This window comes from Sus scrofa, chromosome 13 (genome assembly GCF_054392235.1).
Source record: "Sus scrofa isolate SSC_HxYL_T2T_F1_AM1 chromosome 13, Sscrofa_HxYL_maternal_Yorkshire_Landrace_v2.0, whole genome shotgun sequence".
Lineage (NCBI taxonomy): Eukaryota > Metazoa > Chordata > Mammalia > Artiodactyla > Suidae > Sus > Sus scrofa.
In genome coordinates this window covers 120,956,363-120,981,163 of record NC_139395.1, presented here as the reverse complement: position 1 = coordinate 120,981,163, position 24,801 = coordinate 120,956,363, and the positions used below count along the sequence as shown (strand labels likewise).

Sequence of the window (24,801 nt, the reverse complement as noted above, 5' to 3'; positions counted from 1 at the left end):
ATGTCTTTCTAAGGCTTTTGAAAAGCATCAGAATAATTTACACAATATTTTTATGAGTTAAGTTTTCTATTGCACCAGTAAATGCATTGTAGAATTCTGTTTTTGTTTTGTTTTGTTTTTGCTTTGTCTTTTTGTCTTTTTAGGGCCGTACCCACGGCATATGGAAGTTCCCAGGCTAGGAGTCTAATCGGAGCTATAGCTGCCGGCCTACACCACAGCCACAGCAACGCCAGATCCAAGCGGCATCTGCGACCTATACTACAGCCTATGGCAACGCTGGATCCTTAACTCACTGAGCAAGGCCAGGGATCAAACCTGCAACCTCATCGCTCCTAGTTGGATTCATTTCCACTGCACCACAATGAGAATGCCAAGAATTCTTTTTTGAAGTAAAAAAAAAAAAAAGTGCTATACAGAAGTAATCAGAGGTTTTATGGAAAATATTTCTCTTCATTGGGTCAGCATTTAAGTTTGTTTACTATTTCTTCTGTCTGGAATATTTCTTGCCCTGACTACCCTCTTGCTTCCTCTATCCCTGCATTCAGAAACTTCCCTGACCATCTAACCTAAATCTGAACTCTTATTAATTTTCTCTTTCTTGATTCTTATTTTTCAAAGGTCTTGACCTATATTTATATGTTTATTATCTTTCTGCCGCCATTGAAATATATGTTTGATAACAAGAGGGGCCATGTTTTCTTCCCTGCAGTATTTTCAGAGCCTTGGAACAGTGGGCTCTCAATAAATATTTGTTGAATAAATGAATGAATGGATGAATGAAGGGATGTATGCTGGAAATGCCTTTCCTGGTAATTCAAAGTGGCACAGCTGTCTGGGAATCAGTCCTGGACAAGAAACTTCTAGTGGTATTGCATATCCATTTGTAACTTGTTACTGAATTAGATTTAAAGGAAGGACTTGGTGAATTTATACCATGACCACTAAGATAAACAACATACCTATGATATCACCACCATTTTTCAAACCACTATGGGCTTGGCTTAGTGCTAAAGACAATATACATTGTTACATTTACTCTTCCATGCTACACCATGTATGTACTCAATGTACTGTTACCTCATTTATTGAATTAAACTGGGTCTTATAACCTGCTCAAGGTCACATGGCAGGTGAGCTCTGGCAGCACCAGGACTCAAACTCAGGTCTGCCTTCATTTCAAAGCCCAGTCATAGCCACATGACTGTCACTGTGATTGTCATTTTCTTATATATGCTGGTTATAATCTTACACAGCTGACTCTGCCAGAGGGAAGCATTCAACGTGTTCTTAAATGAGTACTGGCAGGCACATTAATGTGGAAAGCAGTGGTGCAATAGTTAGCATCAACTGTAACAATTGAGCTTATTAGTCCAGTAACAAGATAGATTCAGTGTGGATAAGTATAGAATCAACCAGATATCCTACTTGCATCATATATAAAAATAGAGGTTAAAAACTACAGAATATATAGGAGGCCAAAAATAAGTTCACTACAGGTGACTTTCTGGAAGACAAAGTTTGTCCTTCCCTCTCTCTCTCTCTCAAATCTTATACTCTCACACCACCCTGAGTCATATATTTGCTATAAGGAAAAGAGAGTTCTAGGCTTGTCAAAGGCTTAGATTCTAGTCCTGACTCTGCCTATTGTGACACTTGCTAAGTGACTGAACAGCATGCATGTGGGGAGTTCTGAACTGCTTGGGTTAATTAGTGGGTCTGCCATTTGCTGCCTTTGTAATTTTGGATGTTATTCAAACTTTCTGTACCTTAATATTCTTGGATATAAGTTGAGCTGTTACGAGGGTGAGTTAAACAGTACAAATAAAGCTCTTGGAATAGTGCTTGGAATATGGTAGGGGCTCCGTAAGTGTGAGTCAAATGTTATCTTCTCCAGCGCAAATCTTCCAGCACCTGTCCTGTCCCTTCCTCCTCTTCTCCCTCTACCTCTGCAGGGCTCCTTTGCTCCCCCTGCGGGCCAACAGCCGCAGTAGCAAGCCTGCTGGTTGCTATAGATATCGAGGTAACGCGGTAACCAAGGAGACCAAGGCGGAAGCTCTGGGCGGCTCGCTGCGGCGGGCCACAGTGGGTGACGCAGATGTCTGGGGGCTGCAGGTGGGTCGGTTGCTTGCGGTGGCGGCGGGCGGCGGGTCTCGCATTTGGCATAGCGAGCTGTATACCCCTTCTGGGTGGTGCGGGTAGCCGGGCGGAAGGGCGAGAAAGGGGGCTGGGCCCGGGGGGAGCTGGGCCGTGGGGGAGCTGGGTTCGTTGGCCCAGCAGATGTTTGCTGAGCAGTTGCCTTGTGGCCAACACGGTGCCTGCCAGCTGCAAGAAACCGCCTTGACTTCCGGAGTTGAAAGTGTTCTTTTTGTCTGAACAAAAGACTTCCCAGCCTGATGCTCTTGGAAACATGAACAAAGGTGAACACCAAACAGTGAAACCAGGGCCTTCGTCACATCACTTGTACATTTTCTACACTCCGACCTTTTCGAATGAAGTCTTTGAATCTTATTTGAAAATTTTGATTTCGTGGCAAACCATAATCACACCTCTTTGTGTAGCCTTCTTTCTGCCTGGGCGGTCACATACATCCACTTGGTTCTAAAAACCCACTCCTCCGAGTAAAGGTCACAGTGAGGGGTGTCAGATTCCTGATAAATGTGAAGCTGTGGAAGTTTTTCTTCTCTTATCAATCAGCATTAGAGGAGCTCAGATATACAAGTCAGTTTTGTGTGTTCTTATATGCAGAGTTAGCAAGACTCATTAAAAAAAGGAGTCATGTAAAGTTGAAGCCTACACAGGGTTATAAATGTGCAAACTGTATGCTTAAGGAAGACTAGGGAAAAAAAATTTCACCTGTACTTCCCTCTAGCACCTTATTGGCTAATAGAGGTCTGCCCTGACCTCGCATAATATTGCGAGTTATATTACAAATTAATTATTTGAAAGACCCTAAGTCCTTTGTTTCCTTCAAAACACTTAATACTTCCAACAATTATTTTGTTTGCTTTTAGATTTTTTTCCTACTTCCTTCACCAGAGTATAAGTTCAGTGAGGGATAGTACCATACCTGTCTTATTCCTCAGTGCTTAACCTGATACCTGGCACATGGAAAAAAGAAAAATAGATTTGTGGAAGTGGGGAAGAAGGTGTGTTTGTTTTAATTTTTTTCCCATTGAGTTAACTAGTTCAAAGCAGTAAAAAAAAAAATTAAATACTTAAATGGCACATTATTACTGACTGTACACTGTATGTAGGCACTCTACCAATTGCTAGGGATTCAAAGGTCAATGGTAGGACTGCCCTCAAATATTTGGGATACTTGAGGAAACAACACCTATATAAGCAAAGTAGCCAGAAAAAAAAAAATTTTAACACAAGGCAGCATATCCAAATGATACATATGCTGTCCTTACAGGAGGAGAAGCTCACTTCTGACAAAAGAAGCCTTCATGATAGGGGTAGCCTTCAAACTGGGCCCTGAATAGAATAAAACTTGGTAAACTGAGAAGTGGGAAAATAAAGCATAAGGCTTAGGAAGATTGGAATGCATAATGGAGGATCTTAAATACCAAGCAGAGTAGCTCAGTATTTTTTTCCTGTGTGTGTAGGGAACTATTTAGAGACAAAAATTTGTGACCTTGTATTACATGGGAGCAATTTAACGCCCAGACTAGTTTAGATGATGTTTAAATAAAGTGCTATAAAATTTAGAAAGTAGTTGAGGTCAAACAATTCTTTCTCTAAATTTCCTTTTAAAGACAGGAGTGTGAAAGGGCAAAGAATCTGAATGATATTAATTAGTTATTTTATGTAGAACAATTTAGATTTCAAATCCTAAGAGGAGCTAACAGTTTGAGAATAAAATTATAATTTCTGGCATTGTCACCAATCTTGGATTATTTTCCCATACCTAAGATATTCACAAGAGAGCACCTGGTGTAACAGTGGATTGTGTTGAGAATAAATGGGGTAAATAAACTATCAAAATATAAAAGGACTTAGGTTTCTAAAAGGTTTAAACCTTGTATTACTATTTGTAATCATACAAAGTTTTTAGTTGATAATGGAATGAATAATACTTTCATATAACTTTACTATTGTGCCTTTCAAACTTTTTTTGAGCTCTTGAATAGTTTGACCCAAAAGCTTAATATGTAAAAAGGATGAAATCAGAGCAGCTGTGGGCAAAGCAAAGTCTCTATGATCCTCTCATTTACTTTTCAGGGTATTTTCTAAGGCTCCCCACTTCCCTGAACCCTGGACTCTCTGAAGCCCTTTAGTAGCCCACATCACTATAGGCCAAGGCTTGGAGACCTTCTGTTCAGTATTCAGCAAATTAGGGAAGGGGAGATCCCCACTGTTTTTACTGGATAAACAAACTGAAACTCAGAGACCCCACTCACACAAAGGTCTTCAGAACTTAAACCTCGTATCAACTTTTAATATTACTTATCATTTGTAGTTGGAAAGTATTTTAAAGGAATATCTTGCCTCTTGATATTTAAAGCCAAACTTTTTCAGTTGTTCTCAAGGGAACCTGCACATACACACTAGGTAAAAATAGTGCCCTGAAGCAGTGTTTAATTATCAAATATCTTGCTTGGTTGAAAGATTGAATGCGCCCTAGATGTTAATCTCTAATTTACTTTTAAGACCTATGGTAGGAGAAAATGGCCTATATTTTTTTATTAGGCCACTCGAGCACAGGATATTAAGCTAGGGATCATATGTTTTCAGTTCTTTCCTTAGATTTTATATATATATGTATGTATAACATACATATGTATGTTTAAAATAGGGATTATATCAGGGAAAATATTAAAAGTAAAATTATTTTTTTTATTTAACTCTTTTTAATTAAATTCATTTTCATTTAACATTTCTTGCTTGGGTCTCTGACTTCTAAGTATTGTGGAAACCATTCTACTCCATCCGAAAGAGCTTGCTTATTAGACCCCATTAAAGTATATGCTAAAGTAAGGAAATATCTTTATTTATTGCTTTTAGGTTTTCAGGTCTAAGATGATCTGGGTCATTAGAAGAGTCAACTAACCTTAGATAAGTTTTCAATTACCTAAAAACAGTGGTTTCCCAAATATCCCTTCTACCAGCAGTGTGATGGTTACATTCTCCAAGGCTAGAGCAACTCGAATATTCTGAGTTTCAAGATTTATAGATCATCGTAAATTCCCTATTTCCTTTCTGTGGTGGCAGGCCTTGATGCTTAGGTTGCTTTCCCCAAATGGGAACTTATGTGGAAAGATCACTGAAACCGTCATGTACAATTTTGGGACATATTGTGTGTATATGTCTGGGGAAGAACAAGTTTGGGGACAGAAAAATGATGCAGTCTAATAAATCAGGTAATTAGAAAACTTTCCAAATAATGACTGAACTTTTGGTATTTAATTATAAGAAAAAAATTGATTGACCAAAGGACACAGAATTATGAGGTTTGCATAATAGGGTTTATCTGTATTTCTCTGGTTCCATTAGGTGACTAAAGTTTTGTGCTTTCCTATTCTTCCTGCTGACATTGTTATATCCTTGCTATCCCAAGAAAGGTGACTAATTCTCTGTTGGTTTAAGGAAGGGAAACAGGCAGAACAGCTTGACTCACAATAATAATCTTCCTTTTTTCTTCATACAAGAAAATTGGCTTATGTGTGTGACTTGATAAAACATTTATTTGCGAAGAAGCCTTACTAATTTCATTCAGTGAAGTGAAATGCCCCCTGAATAAGACTATTTATTGGTTAAATCACATTATCAGCAGAGCTATGAATCTGAATCATCTCATCCTAATGAAATTTACAGATTTTTCTTTCATTCATTTCAGTCTTTATATATCTGTTCAGCTTTATGCATATGTACATACATGTATAAAATTATATATTCAATGCATTGGTGACATTAAGCAATTTAAATTATTAATCATACATTAACTTTGGAGATTCTTTTGTTTTATTTTTTAATGAAAATGGTTAATGATAACATTATGGAACTTTTCATGAACAACTTATTGACAATAGATGAGGGTCGAGAGGTTAGATTTCCTGATTAAGATCAAAAAGGGATATGTAAACTGTGTTACTCTATGCCTTGGAAGTTTTTAAAGGTACCTTTGGTAGCCTCTGATAAAAATGAGACAAAGGTTTTACCTACAAGGAAGGGGTAGAAGCAAAGCAAATCTTAGTTTTTCATTCCTGTGGTATCTTTTGTTCTCTTTGACCCTGGTTTTAGCTTTAGAGACAAAGTTTGGTGGTTGAAAAGCAAGTCTGAGTTAGATATACTTGCTTCTGTCAGAATGTTTCACAGCATTGTCATAATTTCTATGGTTTTCCCTTTGATTGTTAGTTCTTTGAGGGAAGACACTGTGCCTCATTTACCATTGTGACTTCTGTACCCCCAATTGGGTCACACAGGAACAGCTAACTGTAGATCGAAGGCTCAGATAAAATTAGTCCTATGATGCAACCATTACATTACTTACAGTATAAAATTTTTTTGTGTAATTCCATTTTTGAATTCTCCTCAGAGAATATATTCCTTCAGAATTTCCTCCAGGATAGTAAAAATCTACCCTTCCAGGCTAGATTTGATTTTTAGAGGTAGAGTAATTGAAACTAGATTTAAGTGGACAAAGCACTTGCTCCTGCTGGACAGTATCATTTTTAGTTTTGAATGAGGCACAGCAAAGTAGATTTGTGTGTGTGTTGAGTATAAGATGGACTCTGCAGACAATTTCAAAAGAGACATTCCAAAAATGTTTTGATCAGTTCTTGCACTGCTTAAAGTATAAAACAATTTCCCAGAGATTTGATCCATTCAATGGTATCAACTCTAGTGTCACAATAGACTTAAACTTGGTGACTCCTGGTCTGATGCCTTTTGTCCTTTGTCTTTGAGCAAACCTCCTAACCTATTTTCTTTTCTTCCCTCTAAACTTTTCACTGACTCTCATTCACTACAGAATACACTACAAATGCTTTTTGTGGGCATTTAAAGTTTCCTATTATTGGGTCTCAGCCTACATTTCTAAATTTACAACAATTTCCCCCCCTCCATTCAAAAGTTGTTCTTTCTGCAATGGGGAAATTTCAACCATCCACATCCTCATATATTAGCCTCCCTTTACCTTAAAGTCCCACTTTAAATGACAGCAGTCTGCAATCTCTTATTTCTCTCCCTTTTTATGTTTTACAGCCTTTGTAATTACTACCTTGTGTTATGGCTTTTGTGTATAAGTCTTGTATGCCCTGACTCTGCAGTGTTTGAGTCCAGAAAACAAATCTCCTTGGGCCCTGACTCCTTTATGTCTCAGTAAAGTACTGAACCACAATGAATATTTATAGGGGTTATGAGCACATAGGAGCATATATGTATAATGACTGTATCAAATGGTTTGGGCATTTAAGACTCTGGACTCTATAATATTGCCTCTTATATTTCTTTAAAAGTGTTTGAAGTTTGGAAACTCTTATTTATGTAAAAATTGAATAGTGCATGCAATTCAGTAATTCAGCATTACAGAGTAAATTATTGTAGAACCATGAGTAATTGGGATACTCAGGAACCAGGGTATTCTGAATAATTTAATTTTCTGGTTAACTTGGAGTTAGGTAAAAAAATCTTTTTTGTTTTATTTCTTGTTGAAAAATTCTCTCTAAATATGCTAATTTCCAATCTTAGGCAAAGAGCATCATTAAATTTTTCTTTGATAAATGAGGATATTAGAATGCCTTTGAGTAATTATTACATACTTTAATTATCATTTTATATTAATACATATGTAAAAGAAGATTTTTGAGTTTGGATTGCATTTCTGAAGTTTTCACTATATTTAGCCTTGGATGTTATTTTTGGAAGAGAATGAATACTTGATATGTATTTTATAATTGTAATCATAGAGCCAGAATATGTACTCTATTTGTCTTAATGAATTCATTCTTCACTTTTAGTTGAATGTTTCCACAGTCTTTTGCTATAGGATTGTTGGTAAAATTTTAGTTCCATCAGCTATGTTATAGTTATATTAGCATATAAATATTTGTTAAACATAACATATGTTATAACTTTTGCTGCTTAAACTTTGATTCAGCCTTTTCCCTCAAAATAATTTCTGGTTTTAAAGTTTTCCTGAGTTATATGTAGTTTCAAATTTGTAACTTAACTGCTTTACCTCTGACATAATTCTTTTGTCTTTGTTATTTTTTCAGAAGGTTTTGCAAATCACAATAATTTTTAAACAATACTAAGAGAGTAATCATGAACACTAAAGATTTTGTGGTTCTTCCATGGGGAAAACCTGGAAATTCTGTAAAGCTAAAATATAAGTAAGTGCACATATGTTTATTGCTTAACTATAAGTAGTTGCTGAAGTTTCTGTATGCTATAATTTAGAGTATTCTTTTCACATGAGGCTGTTTAGAGTTGAAATCAAATTTTGTGAATTTTTATCTCCTTTTTCCTCACATTGCTTTTTATTTTTATTTTATTTTTTGTCTTTTTAGGGCCACACTAGCAGCATATGGAACTTCCTAAGCTAGGGGTAGTAGAATGGGAGCTCTAACTACCAGCCAGAGCAACAGCAACGTGGCATCTGAGCCACATCTGTAGCCTATACCACAACTCACCACAACACTGGATCCTTAAAACACTGAGCGAGGCCAGGGATCAAACCCGCAACCTCATGGATACTAGTCAGGTTTGTCACCACTAAGCCACAACAGGAACTCTCCCTACATTGCTCTTTTTTTTTTTTCCCTGAGAAAGTAGATTTGAAGTATTATAAATCTATAATTTAAAAATTAGGACTAAAAACATCTATTCTACAAGAATCAATGTAAATTGGGCTTATCAACTATTGAAGCAATATAACAAAAAGTTGCAAATATTTTTGTAACACTTATTCAAAATGTTAAAAGAATCACCCTAAGAAACTGAAAGAAACTGAAATTTAAGGAGGCTATTAGAGTGAGGGACCTTTAAACAGGGAAGAGAAATCAGGAACTACCCTTAGACTTTGCATAGTTAAAGGACATCAGGTTAAATTCACCTTTTCTGGGAAGGGTATTTTTTGTCTTAGATTACCTGGGAGATGTATTCAACCTAAGCCAAGCAATTCTGGGTATCTTGTCAATTTCATGACATGGTAGGAGTACCAGAAGGATCAATATACTGTTTCCATTTAAGATCATCTACAGTCCCTGGAAATTCCCAAGGCCTTCCTCTCAGGTATTATTCAGGGCCAATCAGCATGGGTGGGGGGCAAACTGTGGATTTTTGATTTTAGTTTCTGAGTTCCCTGATCCAGATCAATAGTCCTGTGGTTATTCAGTGTCTTTAGAGCTTCCCTAATTCTCCCTTCACATTTGAGATCCCGTGTGTAAAAGCGTTGTGTCAGCTGGAAAAATGTTATATTGCATTACCATCATTAGGTTTACTAGTTTTTGGTGGGGAGGGGAACTATCCAATTGTTAGTATTACTAATTTTCCTTTATACAAAAAGAGAAGGAGCTATGTGTTATCTGATTTTGGTGATATGTTTTAAGTCTGTGTTTATACCTATAAACATTCATCCAACAAACATTTACTAAGTACACATGTTCTACACACTGTGCTAAGGAATGATGGATACAAAAGAAGGAGGTCACAATCTTTGCATTCAGGTAGCTTGTATAAGATGTGAGTAAGTAAAATTACTTTTACAAAATAGTGTTATACATGATGTAACATTAAAGCATAGGCAGCTATAAGAACATGGCCCAGACTGCTAGAGCAAAGATAAGGAGGTCTCTTGGCTTTGCTGGAAAAGCTGTTAGTTGGATAGTTACTGGGTGGAACTTGTGCAAAGGCACATAGACACGTAATCTGTGGACTTTGAGATGTAACCAGTTTACTAAGATTTGTAGAACAAGATTGGAGAGAAGGCAAGGCCATATAGTTAATAAGTTAACTTACATGGAATTTATCTTGGAGGGGAAGGGAGACATGTTCCCTGGCCTGCATGTCTCCCTGATCCACCCATGATCCACAACTCACAGAAGCTAGCACAGGAACACCCAGTCTATGGTAATTGCTCCGGAGTTTCTTTCTTGCCCTTTCCTTGTTCCTTTCCTTGTTCCAAGTCCTTTTATTTTGACATTCTCTTAACCATTGTTTCAATATCGCCTGACATTTGGGTGTTCTCCAACCCCTTTCTACCTCTTTCTCAGCCTCTTTCCCAAACCACTTCAGTGGGCTGTCTCTGGCTCTTGGATTTGTTGTATTGACATCATCTCTGTAGGACCAACTTGAGTTGTCCTTCTGACTGTATCTAAGTCTGTCTTAGACACAGGAGGAATCTTTGGTCATGTTCCAGATCCATGGAATCCCACCATCAATTTGCCCAAGTGGCCAGTAAATAGGCCAGTTTTTTTTTTTGTTTTTTTGGTTTTTTTTTTTTTTTTTTTTTTTTTTTCAGTCTTACCTCTTTCCTCTACCACAGTGGGAGTTTCTAAAACATCAAAGCCAACAAGTAACACAGTCATATTTGTGCTTTTGAACTCTTCCTCTGAAGGCCGATTGAGACTTTGTGCAGGAAGACCAGCTTGGGGACCAATCCTGAACTGTGTCCTTAGCCCACCCCAGAAATAATGAGCTCAGGAAATGACATCACTGTCTTCCTGGTCACTCCATGGGTTGTCCCGGGCTCCTTCTTTGTCCCTTCTCTGGTCGGTCACCTCCTTCTGCTTGGTCTCCAAATTCAGTTAATTGTTTCCTTATATTTCTCAGATGTTCCTGTTTTTCTCTCCACTGTCTCCATGCAGTCAGACCAGCACAGTCTCTCTATTATTAGGATTACTTAAATAGTCTCCTAACTGGCTGCCTTGCTCTCAACCTTGTACCCTGTAATTAATATTCCATTATGCAGTAAGAATGATCTTTCTAAAATGCAAGTCTGATCAATTCCCAATTCTCTTAAAACCTTTTAAAGATTCTTATTGCTCATAGGACACAAACCCAATTCCTCATCATGACCTGCAGGGCTCTTCATGATTTGGCTGCTGTCCACTTCAGCAGTTCCATCTCTTGCTACTTTTCCCATCCTGCACTTAATGCCCAGGCACAGGGAACTTATAGTTCCTTGACTGACACATTGTTTTTTCCTTCCGGTGCCTGCAGTTTTCCTTCTTCCTGGAATACTGCTCTTACCACCTCCCTTGACTGGCTAAGTCCTTTTCATCCTTTAGGGCTCATCTTAGTCTTCACCTCCTCCAGGAACTGTTCCTATGTTCCCAGGGGCTGGGCATGTACCCTTCCTATGTGCTCAAGTATCTCCCTGTGCTTCTCCAACGAGAGCGCCATTATACTTGGCTTCAGTTACCTTCATGCATGTCTTCTACAGTGGAAGCTCCTTTGGGTCTCACATCCTATCACTTACTATAGTGCTTGTTTGTAGGATGGGTTAAATTACTCCTTGTGGAGCAGTTACAATGAAACTAATGCCTCTCTTTCTCAGTCTCTTCAGCTTCTCTGTACCCTCTGGACAGTTTTTGCCTCCTATCACTCTCCACATAGCTCTCTGGATTTGTCCACTTGGGGCATATCTTTGGCCCACTTCCTCTTTGGTAACTGCTCACAACCTCTATGAATTATTTCTCTTATCTTCATTATTCTTATTTTGGTTCCTTGCCATTGCATGCATAGGTGCCCACACTATTCAATTATATAAATACTAATGTAATAATGAAGGAAGAGATTTATACTCATGATAGATAAGGAAAGCTAGAGAACTAGGTTGGCTTTTTTTCTGTAAAGGAGAGAGTCAGTGACTAATGCTGACAAGGAACCAGAGTTATAAAATGAAGAAAATGGCTTATGTCAAAAGCTTGATGAGCTTCAGATATTACTACAAAATCTCTTGTACGAGAATCTGTAAGGGGGCTCTGCTCTGTCCTCAAAAATTTTTCTTCTTGTTGCTCTCCTTAAGAGGAAACAATAGGTGGTGCATAGCTCAGCTGGAATTTATCCCTTTGATGGTACCAAAACCCTTAATATGTGCTTTTTCCCTAATAGGCCCCAAGCAGGCTTGCTCTTTTCTGTTTTCTTTGTATTATACATACATGGCATGTTTTCCAAGATGATTAGATTAGCAGAAATGTGTATTCTGCCCATACAGAATAATTCTTTTCTATTTTATATCTATGTTTTTCATTTTTTATTTTGAGAATTGCAATGTTTTTAATTTTTATTTTTAAAATTTATATTTATTTATTTATTTATTTGTTTACTTTTTAGGACTGCACCCATGGCATATGGAGGTTCCCAGGCTATGGGTCAAATCGGAGCTACAGATGCCAGCCTAAGCCACAGCCACAGCAACGTGGGATCTGAGCCTTGTCTGCGACCTACACCACAGCTCATGGCAACTCCGGATCCTTAACCCACTGAGCAAGGCCAAGGACCGAACCCGCAACCTCATGGTTCCTAGTCAGATTCATTAACCACTGAGCCATGACGGGAACTCCCAGAATAATTATTTTAAACATTATGATTCTAACCACTTGAATCTTTCACAGTAAAGACAGTATGAAAATTAGAGAGTAATTTTTATTGTAACTTATATTTGTGTGTCATGGATGTTTTTGCATATATAAAGACATAGCTCATGTGTCAAGTGTATTATGCATTGAAATCTCTAGCAATGTAACAGGAAAAACAAAAGTCTAGGATTTGAAGCAATACTTTGTTTCAGGAGAATATTAATGGAAGGTAAATGCTAACTTTAGAAACCATATTTCAAAGAATACAAAGGAAGTTGTTATTAAAATGCTTAACCATGAATTTATTATCCATAATTTTAATGGAGGGCAAACAATGATATAAAATTATCCCACCTTTTCTTTCTCTCTTTTTTGTTTGTTTTTTGACTCCAAATGAACATTCTGTATTAAAACCTTATTCAGAAATGCTCAAGAACTGAGAATGGAGAAAGTCCAGTTAGAGTTGGAGAACCAAGAGATGGAAAAGAAACTACAAGAATTCCAATCAACAAGGAGCAAAGAAAAGGAAGAAAGAGGGTACGTGACATTTTTAGAGAATTTTAGAGGAATAGACTGAATTATGTCATGAACTATTTTATACATTTTGTCATTCCAGTGATGATCTGATCTAAGTGAATCATTTCTGGCTTTTCCTAATGAATAAGCAGTATTAAATTTCCCCTATTTTTTCTATTTGTGTCCCTTTTCTCCAAACCTTATTTGGTCCTTAATACACTGACTTATTTCTCTTCTTACATTACCCTTCTGAACCATTTATAGTCTGGAATGTTTAGAACAGAAGTGCTAAATTTGTCCTTTGCTCCCGTAAAATTGCCGTTAACAGAAGATTGCCAGTTTAGGTTTAAGGCATTTTTATTTATTAAGAGACTTTTGGGGCAGGGGCTTATAGGTACATAGACAAGAATCATATGGACCCTCAAGCATGTTTGAAGTATTTTTAGCAATTGTGCTTTACTTGAAATTTTATTAATGAGAGCTCTCTGATATTATGTTTGCATATCTGTACAAATATTACTGAAAATTTTTCTTTGTTGTAAAAATGATAAATATCATTAAAAATATAATTAAAAGCAAGTAGAACTGATAGTTATATAGTGGAAATTATCCCTTCTTCACTGTAGGCTGACTCTCAGCCTATTTAAAATGTTTCTCTCTACAAATGTCTTATCTTACCCTTGTACAAGCTATGTGTGTATATATGTATATATGTATGTGTGTTTGAAAGTGTGTTTGTGTTTGTAGATTAGTATCTGACATGTCTCTTATGTTTCTATAAATGAGGTTATCTATAAAAATATGTGAATGGATTCACTCCCTTCTTGTTTATTTGATATCTCTTAGTGCTCTTGCCATATCAGTGCACTGTGATCTCATTCTTTTAATGGATGCATTGTATTTCTTTGTGTGGATATAACAGCATTTATTTTAAAAGTCTTGATTAAGTTTTTAGTATTTTGTGATTATACATGCTTACATGAATATGCTTCTACATTTATTTTTGCTAACATATATGAGTATCTATGGGATAAATTCCTACCCAGGTAATTTTAGATCAGAATATATGGCAGTTTACACTTTGGTAGACATTGGAGAACTTGTCTTTCCAGTAGGCTTCAAAAGTGTACAACTTTCTCCTACAGAAGATGAGAGTGTGTGTTTTGTGTGCTTCTGGTGGTACTAAATGTTACCAGACTTTTTGTGTGTATTAAATTTGCTTTTTTTTGTGTGTGTGTGCTCAAAATGATGATCGTCAAATATCTCTGAAGTACCTCCTGAACCATTAAAGAAAATTCAAAGGTGTATTACAGTGTCATTAGTATTTATTCTTATAGCTTTTCTATTTGAAAGGCTATTTATGACACATAACACAACCCTCTCAAATAACCAGAGCATGGGTTTAATCAAAGACATCTCCATGTGATACATTATCCCAGCTGCCTAAGTTTATTGTGTATCTTGCCACTCTTATCCTCATGATCCCATGGCCACTTCTCTTGCTGGTTTGTTTGTATTTTTTGTTTTTCCTTTCCTTTCTTATTTGTTTAAATCTTTACTGCTTTGGACTTAGTTTGGGCTTCTCACTGGATCATGAATATATCTGTGAATCAGAGTTCCTGAAATCAGCCCCAAAGAGCAAGTTTTTATTAGTTGAAGAACCTTTTTTTGGATGTTTTCAAAAATATTATAAAGCTTGACTGGGTTTTCAGCATGGTTAAATGCTTTTCTAAGGTCACATAGATAGTAAATGTCAGAGCCAGAATGAGAACCTGCCACTCAATGGTCAGGAAGATGGAAATCCAGTGTTCTGATCATGGCTTTATTATTTATTATTTCTGTGACCTTGGGCAAGTTTTCCTCTCATTATTTTTTTAAAATGGGAATTAGACTCTCTGCTCTGTTGACTTCACAAAATTTTGTGAGGCTCAAATAAAAGTGCTTTGAAAACTGTAAAATGAAACAGTTTGACTTTGCAGTCTCTGTTTCCTTTCACTGTGGGAGCTGATTTGTGGTCTTAATAAGGAATTCATCACTTAGTAGATCTACTGAATATTTGGGGTATTGTTTTGCTTTCTTTATCTTTTTACGTTTGCAAACCCTTAGCCTTTAAAACTGCTTAGAAATCTGTAAGATTTCCTATAAGTCAGTAAAGCTTTCTTTAGTCATTGTTCAGTGTCTAAAAAAATGAAATTCTTCATTTGTGTTTGGACATTTCACTTTTATTCATTTCTTCTCAAAATTTCACAATATAGTATAGCTATGTTTTAGAATTACTGAGGATATTGTGGCCTTATTGATATTTCATTTTCATTTTGTGGTGGCCTGTTACATGGTAACAACTGAATATCCATTTCCTGAAATAGGGAAAATATATTTATTTTCATTAAAAGGGAGAAATGTATTTAGCAATTACATTTTGTCTTCTGTTTATATATATTGAAGGTCAAGTGGGTATCACTGGAAATCTGGACAAGTTAGCAAATTGGGTAATCATTCATACATGATGTCACAAAATAAAGGAAATGTTATTAAGGTAAGAAAATACCATTTGATTCTCAGGCCATTTGCTGGGAAGATATAAAACATTTTTTCAGATCTTGTGTTTCCTCCCATCCTGAAGAACCTACTAGTCCTGTTTTAATAACTTTACATATTATTGGATTTTGATTAAATTTTATGGGTTAATATACAACTTTCTTTATTCTAATGTATTTTTGTTTTTTATATGCAAGTTGATTTGTTGAAATTCGCCTTCAGTTGAATTTTTCTAAACTGAATTTTTCTATTCAGTTCTGGTTTTAAATTTGTGAAATAGAACTATGTAGTTCTACACTAAAGTGAAAGTGAAGTTATTTGATATAACAAAGAACCGACTTATTTCTGCCTTTTTATTATTTCATATTTATTTAATGTGTTTATGTTTTGCTTGAATAATAATTATTAATAAACTTGATTCTATGTGTGAAAATACATAAGGGGAAAATGCTTAAAGTTTTCTCAGCTATAGAATTGCTTTATCTTTACTATGCATTATAAAATATGACATTACATTATATTTAAGTTTAAAAGCAGATGAGTGTCCTTATGTAAAGAAAACTGTTTTGCTTCTCTGGATTCTTTAGTACAAGATTCGTGACTTTGTAAGTTTTAACTTATATAGCTTTTTCTCTTTTATATACCTGTCATTAAACTTTCATTGGGCCAGTTGGCCTCTACGAACATCTTACTCGGCACTTCTAACCTTTTTGCTTTGAAAAGGCATTTTATTCTTTAGTGTCACTCTCTTACTCAGATATGTTTCTTTAATTTTTGGATTAAAAGTTTTATAATCCACTTTGCAATTTTCATTATCTTTCTGAGAAGTGTTCCATGCTTTAGATATTGTTGTAAATATAGTATATTAAAAATGCTAACCCTTTGTGATTATTGATTTATTTATTCAATAGCATTTATTAAAGGCTGTCTGGCTTATGGTGAATTATCCTTGTTCTCAAGGAGATCCTTACCTAATGTAAAAGATGATGCACATATGAAAATATTTACAGGAAAAGTCACTATAATTTTTGCCATTTAGTGTATGAATCATTTGTGCTTGGGAAATAATAGTTGAGTTCTACAAAAATTTGAGTCTACTAGATATATTTATAATGAAAAAGTGACAAATAAGTCATAATGTCAGTTCCCATAATCCTCATAATTAGGTAGGAGGGTGAAAGCATAGGGGCTTGGGAAGCTACAAGGGCAGGAGTAGAAAGTAAGACTGGGGAGTTCCTGTGTGACTCAGCAGTAATGAAACGGAAGATGTGGGATGTGGGTTCAATCCCTGGGCTCACTCAGTGTTAAAGATCTGGAGTTGCTGTGAGCTGTGGTGTAGGTCTCAGACATGGCTCAGATCCCATATTGCTGTGGCTATGGCATAGGCTGGCAGCTGTAGCTCTGATTTGACTCCTAGCCTGGGAACTTCCATATGCCATAGGCACAGCCTTAAAAGGCAAAAACAAAAACAAAAAAAAAGGAAAGTAAGGTGGTAAGATTGGGCAGGCGGGTAGGGGGCCTGAGTACCAGACTCAGGAGTCTAGACTTTTACATTGGGTGAATAGAATTCCCTGATGGCTTTGGAGCAGGAGAGTAGCAAGGTTAAGGTAATGATGTGTGATCATTGATCTTGTTACTATCCAGTGCATTTGGAGTTTATGAGTATAGAAAATGTGATATTTGAATTCTTTTGATCATGTACCACGTCAATAAAAAATATATTTCAGGGCGTTCCCATTGTGACTCAGCGTAATGAATCCCACTAGTACCTTGAGGATTAAGTATCCGGGGTTGCTGTGAGCTGAGGTATAGGTCACAGATGCGGCTCAGATCTGGCATTTCTGTGGCTGTGGTGTAAGCTGGAAGCTGCAGCGCTAATTCGATCCCTAGCCTGGGAACTTCCATATGCTGCAGGTGCAGCCTTAAAAAAAGCTAAACACAAAACAAAACAACAACAACAAAAATGATATACTCAGAGAATGGACTTTCTATCCATGAACTTTTTATTTACTTATAATTTATTTATATACATACTAATTTAGTAATATATCATGTGCATTGTGGAACAAAATATGGAAATCAACCAAGGATGATATAACCATGAGTAGATATTTCTTTTTTTTTCTTTGATCTTTTCCTGCGCTCCCTCAGGCATGCATACATGCTACTTTGGAGGTCAGAGTTACAGAGTACAGAAGCAGTGATATAGAAGACTATTGAAAGAATCTAGAGGTCAGATGAGAAGAGTCTGAATTAGAATGTAGCAGAAGAAATATGAAGGAAACATGGAACCAAAACACAGTGAGAAAGAAAATGAAGTCAAATATATAACTGATATTGCCCAGGAGATAGAATAAATAAGGGAGCAAGAAAAAAGTTCTGGTGTTTAAATTTATTTATTTATTTATTTATTTTTTTTGTCTTTTGTTGTTGTTGTTGCTATTTCTTGGGCCGCTCCCGCGGCATATGGAGGTTCCCAGGCTAGGGGTTGAATCAGAGCTATAGCCACCGGCCTACGCCAGAGCCACAGCAACGTGGGATCCGAGCCGCGTCTGCAACCTACACCACAGCTCACGGCAACGCCGGATCGTTAACCCACTGAGCAAGGGCAGGGACCGAACCCACAACCTCATGGTTCCTAGACGGATTCGTTAACCACTGCGCCACGACGGGAACTCCTGGTGTTTACATTTAGAGTTAGCTAGTTGGCTTCCTCCTTCCTTCCCTCCCCCGATTTCTTTCCTTCCTCCCCGAAGCTTTATTGAGGTATAATTGGCAAATAAAATTGTAAGATAGTTAAAGTGTGCAACATGATGATTTGATTTATATATACATTTTGAATGGATTTCCCCTGAGTTAATAAACACATCCATATTTACCTTTTTTTTTTGTATGAGAACATTTGAGTTCTACTCTCTTAGCAGACTTCCAAGATGTAGAGTTTTGTTTGCATTCTCAAGTGTTAGTTGAAGCTGAGAGAGTAAATGTGCTACCTAAGAATATATAAAAAGGAGAAGAAAGGTATAAAGGGCAGGTATGAATGAATAAGCTCAAAGAATATGGAAGCAAAGAGAATTTTAGTGTTTACTCACAGTTTTATATCAGTCAACAGTGCTTTTCCTGTTTTGTCTCATTAAGTGCTTGTGTCACTCTTAAGAGGCAGTTGTTATTCTTCCAGTTCCACAGATGAAGTAATTTAACATCAAAGAAGTTAAATAACTTGCTCCTGTCAAGGGTCAGGGTAAAGAACTGGAATGCAGGCTAGTTCTAAGATAATTTGTCAGCTCTCCAGTAAAGGGAGCCTGAGAAGAGAAAGAATGGGAGAAGTAGAGTCAAAGTAATATAATTTCATAGAAAACAAAAATAAATGAGGACATTTTTATAAAAAATGGAGACATCAACCTTGATTGATGTGCTGTGTATTGAAAAAAATTTAGTATAATTTATCCAGTGTTTTTCAGCGGGGCATTTCTCTCCCCCCCAGGAGACATTTGGCAATGTTCGGACATATTTTTAGTTATCACCCCTGAGAGGAATTTTTTTTTTTTTTTTTTTTTTTTGAGGCTAATGGTGTCTTGTGGCTACAAGCCAGGGGTGATGCCGCACATCTTACAGTGCACAATGTATAACAAAGAATTATTTGGCCTCAAATGTCCATGGTACCAAGGTCAAGAAATCCTGTGCTAGATTACATAGATTAAAATCCTGACTTGCTTCCTTATCTTTATGTTTTTAGGCAAGTGACATAGCCTCTGGGCCTTGCGTTAGCATATTTGTAAACATGCATAGCCATACTTGCTGACTACTTCACAGAGTTTTGAGCAATGTGAGAGATAATGTGTGTGAAACCAATTGTAACATTAACTAAAAATCACATTAAAATGTTTATTTACAGAGACTGAGAATTTTTAAAAAAACAATAAATTTGATTTGATGGTTGGATTGTTACCAGATGTAAAATATGTATTTCAAGCGGTTAAAAAAGAAAGGCAGGTGGCGACAAGTAAAGACTGAAGTTTCAGTGAACATGAGAACAGAGGGTGAACTCTCAAGGCTTTAATGGGATCGAGGGAGATTTTATTACATGTTTTTTAGAATCGGGGAAGATGAGAGCCAGTTTGTAGCTGAGGTATAGATTCATTCATGGTGACAAAATTGAAGAGCCAAATAAGAGAGGAATCAGTTGCTTTGAAGACGTAGCCTTTGAAGACGTAGCTCAGTGAGGAGGGTTGGAGCCGGGGAAAGAAGCAGATTTTCTCTGAGACAAGAAAGATGGAAAAGAAAACTGGTGGTAGAGAAGGTGCATTTTTACTTTCATTTATTTATTTAATTATTTTAAAATTTTTGGCCACATCCACAGCATATGGAAGTTCCTGGGCCAGGAATCAAATCCAAGCTGCAACTGCATCTACATCACAGCTGCGACAATGCCAGATCCCTAACACACTGTGCCGGCCAGGGTTCGAACCCACACCTCTGCAGCAGTCTAAGCCACTGCAGAGACAACGCTGGATCCTTAGCCTGCTTTGCTAAGGTGGGAACTATGAAGGTGCATTTTCTAGAGGTTGCTTTTGACAGGCATTGGGGCAGCAAGCTGTGGAAAAAACCTTTTTTTTTTTGTCTTATTGCCTTTTCTAGGGCCGCTCACATGGCATATGGAGGTTCCCAGGCTAGGGGTCTAATCGGAGCTGTAGCCACCTGCCTACACCAGAGTCACAGCAACTTGGGATCCGAGCCATGTCTGCAACCTACACCACAGCTCAGGGCAATGCCAGATCCTTAACCCACTGAGCAAGGCCAGGGATTGAACCCACAACCTCATGGGTCCTAGTCGGATTTGTTAACCACTGCGCCACGACGGGAACTCCCTGTGGAAAAAATCTTTATGGGAAGATCTTAACATTCTTAGTAAATTTGAAGGCAAGATCATTGTTCAGATTAAGGAGGGGAAATGGGGTGAATTTGAGTTTTGGGAATGGGGAAGGTTTGGAGTAGCCACTATGGGACTCATATTTGAGGTTTAGCTGCAAACGAATGGATTGCTGAATCACCCTAAGAGCCCACTGGGCTTATTCAGCATGGATTTTCAGGGGACCCAGGGAGTATTATTTCATCACAATGGTAGGTAGATGGGAGGTCTAAGAGAAAGGAGGTAAGTTGATTGTAGCTAGCACTGAGAAACTCTGAGTTTGGGCTTTTGAAGGTGTGGCTATTCAGATTGATGCTTAGGTTCAAGGTTTGGTCATAATGGTCAGCTGGCTGAAGAGGCACTTAGATATTCATAGTAGTCAGCATGTCAGAGGGTTTTCAGCATCAGGATGTCAGGTGACCAGGGACAATGAAGTCTCTGTACTCATCACCCAGAAATGTGATGGAGAGAAGCACTGAGCGGATTGCTACGGTTCAGGTGGAGGAAAATCCTGGGTGTTGATAAAGGCAATGAGTGGGTGGTAAGGACCATCAGTAGAGGCAACTTCGATGAATGATGAGAGTAGAACAATATTCTGGAAGTAGCACTGAGGAGCAAACTGGGAGAGCATTTTCCTTCTCTCCTGGTGAGTGAAGGGAAGTAGAGATGGAACTATATTACCTCTGGAGAGTTCTATGGAGAAGGCTGTTTGTGAGGAAAGATGGGTCCACTTAGTGTGAACTTTTGGAAGAGATATTTTTAGGAAGGGTTTAAGACATAAGATAGTTAAATTGACTACTTAATAAAACTTTCATGGAAGGGCACATAGAAAAGAATGGCAAAGGTTAAATAGCTAATTGGATTACAAATGAGAATATTTGGAGGGGTGGCTTGTATGATGAGGAGTATAGACCCAGCATGGCAGATTTAGGCATTGGTGGCAGGTTGGAGGTGTTTGAGAATGCCAGGAAGGCTGATGACAGTGTAGTCTGAGCCCAGAGGCCCAGGTGATATGTGTCTGTGCGGTAGAGCCACCCAGCTGCCCTGGGCCCAGATGACACCCCTTGAGCATCTCCTGGTGGAGGTATCACTGAGTTAATAAGATATAGGCTTCAGTATATTGAATTCCTGATGTTTTACATATACTTTCATATGCATATCCTTATATATATATATATTTGTATGTGCATATGCATATAGATGTGTGTGTGTTTGCATGTATACGATTGTGTGTGTGTGTGTGTGTGTGTGTGTGTGTGTGTGTGTATCCCTGGCCCAGCCCTACCCCACCCTCATCTCTTTCCCCAACAGATAAAAATCAGACTCAGGAGGAAATTCTATTTACCTAAAAATAGCAGCTAGCAGTTTGTTCAGTGAAATATTTTTATGCAGTTTGATTCATGTGAAGTAAATACTCAGAGAACAGAAAAATATTATTCACAATAACAAGAAGGACCTCTAAAATTTCCCTAATAATGAGTTCAGTTTTCTTTGGTGTATCTGTTCTGCCTAGGTAGCCTATAACCACATAGATCATGTTGCAATTTGGATGTATCATTAAGGTAATAATATTGGATAATTTGGTTATAAAAATGAGATTAAATTATCTGTAACTTGTAGAGCACTGCCAGTTTAAAAATAAAAGTGTAATTCACATAAAATTGATTATTTCAATCCTATTTTCTTGTCTGCTGTGTTTGGTACATAGCATCTGAGCAGCTCCTTCAAGAATGTGAGTGAACAAACAAATGCCCTTTTGAAGCAAAACCGCTGGATTCACTGAGAATAATCAGGCCTAAATTTTCAAAGATGACTGCAGTTGGTACAGCCATAGACATAGAGGCAACCATTGTTCTCATATTCTCATGTACAAATTGGGCAATTGAGCATGCAAATTGCAAATTGAAAACGAGGCATGAATCGACAGTGTGTGTGTAAATGTGCACCATGCTCCATAAATGGCTATGTACTTCAGATGCTGGTTTTAATAAGACCAAGGCAAGAATGTGCAGCTGGCGAGTCTGTTTCATTTCCTAAAATCTTAAGAACCAAAGATTTTAAGTGACGATTTATTTGGAATACCTAGCTATGATTCTTATTTACTTTTTTTTTTTTTTTTTTTGGCTACAACTTGGGAGAGTCAGGGATCACAAATAATATATTTGAAAGTTATTATCTATGATGCTTAAACATGTGGTTCTCTAAATTGGGCAAATAAAGATAATAATATTAGCTTCTACAGTAACATAAGCAGAATAGTTCAGTCAGAATTCAATTTAGATTTGGTCTACACAAAGTGTTTCAGAAAGATCAGAGATAGAAAAGGCTTACTGAACCTTTAAAATAATTGAACACTAGTGCTTTCCTAAAATCATTTCATCATGATATATCATTTTTGTTTGAAGATAATTTATGACATTTTATAAACCGGTTTATATATATTTCAAACATTTAGTTTTCCTTTAAAAATTTTCTTTTGATTTAATTAAAAGTTCTCTATATGCATTAATGATGATCTCCTATTATATTATTCTTTCGAAATGTTTGTTTTGTTCAAGATGCACCAAAATGTTACGGCTTTATAATATTTTCATTAGTAACTTAAACTTTGAGTTTGTATACCTGACAAATAATATCTATTTTATTAATACAGCTTTCTGCTGGAAAAGTGAAATTAAAATTACTGAGGGAACAGCTTCAAGGTAAACAGTTTGCCACTGTATTATTAGTTGCTGAAGATATAATTCCTTTTACATTTGAATTACATAGAAAATTTAAGTGTTAGAACAAGAACTGTTCATGCAGTATAGATTCTAAACACAAAAATGATAACTCTTTATCTTTGATATTCAAAATATATTTTATCTATTTTGGGGGGCACTTATGTCAAAAATCGACTTAGTATATGATTATAATACTGGTATTTTTGAAAAGCGAAGACTTTGATGATGTTGTTCCTTAAACTTTAATATAATCTTTTAACCAGGAAGAAAATTTTATCAGTACAAAATTATAAATTGAAAATTACTCTGGGAAATTAAACAAATGTTGAAATTTCTTTAGATTTTAATAAATTATTTGAAAATGGCAAATACCAAAAGTAAAGTTTGATTTTACAATAATTCTAAAAGAAATTAGATTTTTAAAATAAAGTATAAATGCATTCAATTGAATAGGTAGGATAATTTGATAGAGCAAGTTCTAGAAATACATATGACATTTATTATAGAAGTTGTTCTGTGTTGCTTCAGTTTGATGGATAGATGGCACTGAATCCTATAGGAATCCTATTAAAAGCATAGTCTTTAACATTGTGTTACTTTAGTTCAATTACGTTATTTAATTTCTGTTTTTTAGTTATTTAGTTCAATTTCTGTTACTTAGTTCAATTCGGTTTACAGCAGAATGGATACTGGTGGATTTGTGTGACCCTGTGGTTGCAGGGGGTGGGAGGGAGGACCCCCCGGGAAGATTAGACTTGGCTACATGCCATTCTTCTTGGGGCAACATATTTAAATACTGTTTGAGCATAATTTCATTACTTTAACAGAAAAATGAACATCATATTTTAATGTGATTGATCTGATTTTTTTTTCCTTTCAGAGCCAGTGAAAGAGCCATTTAATTATAAAATGGCAAATTCTTCTGAAAGTGAAAAACCCAAGATAAAAGGGAAGGTTTGTGGACAGTGTGAGACCAAAGCTGCTCTGCTAGTACGTGCACTGTAATACCATCTTAGAACAGAACTTTTACCTGGGCTCATACACCCCTCCTCACTTAACCTGCTTTGGTAGCCGTGTCCTTTTCCTTCGTGACTGTTACTAAGGGTGGAGTGTGCAGGCTGCCAGGAAAGGCCAACACTGCACAGTGCACTGACTCTCAATCTCCCATTCCCGTTAAGGACACCACCTAACCTCCTCTCTCCCTCGGATCATACCTGTCAGCACATAAACATTCTGCAGTATTTCCCAAACCAAAACCACACCAAAAATTCTTCTCTGGTCTCCACACCTCCCTCTGTACCCCTATAACACTTCTAAAGACTTGTCTTCACTTGCTATCATTGTATTTCTCCTCCCATTCTCTTTTTTTAATTGAGGTGTAATTTACTTGCTGTGAAATGGATAGATCTTTTATCTATCCCCATCACGATTATAGATTACCCCATAGGGTTCCCTTGTGCCTTTTCCAATTAACCCCCACAACAAAGCCAGTCACAGTTGTGATCATTTTTAGCAGCTTACATTTAGTGGTGCTAGACCTGTTCTTGAACTTTATATAAATGGAATGCTATGGTATGTATTTTTCTGT

The 24,801-nt window shown here is 36.8% G+C and overlaps 1 protein-coding gene across 1 annotated transcript in view; it reads left to right on the top strand.

Annotated features, from left to right (window-relative positions):
* Positions 1 to 2,036: 2,036 nt before the first annotated feature.
* The window catches only part of ZBBX (zinc finger B-box domain containing), a 118,035-nt gene continuing 95,270 nt past the window's right edge, over positions 2,037 to 24,801 (top strand). Inside the window, exons 1-5 of the mRNA XM_021069755.2 lie at positions 2,037 to 2,112; positions 12,951 to 13,064; positions 15,489 to 15,579; positions 23,144 to 23,192; positions 24,094 to 24,203. Of these exons, the coding sequence (XP_020925414.1) occupies positions 2,096 to 2,112; positions 12,951 to 13,064; positions 15,489 to 15,579; positions 23,144 to 23,192; positions 24,094 to 24,203 (381 nt within the window). The 5' untranslated portion in view covers positions 2,037 to 2,095. The remainder of the gene's footprint in view (positions 2,113 to 12,950; positions 13,065 to 15,488; positions 15,580 to 23,143; positions 23,193 to 24,093; positions 24,204 to 24,801) is intronic.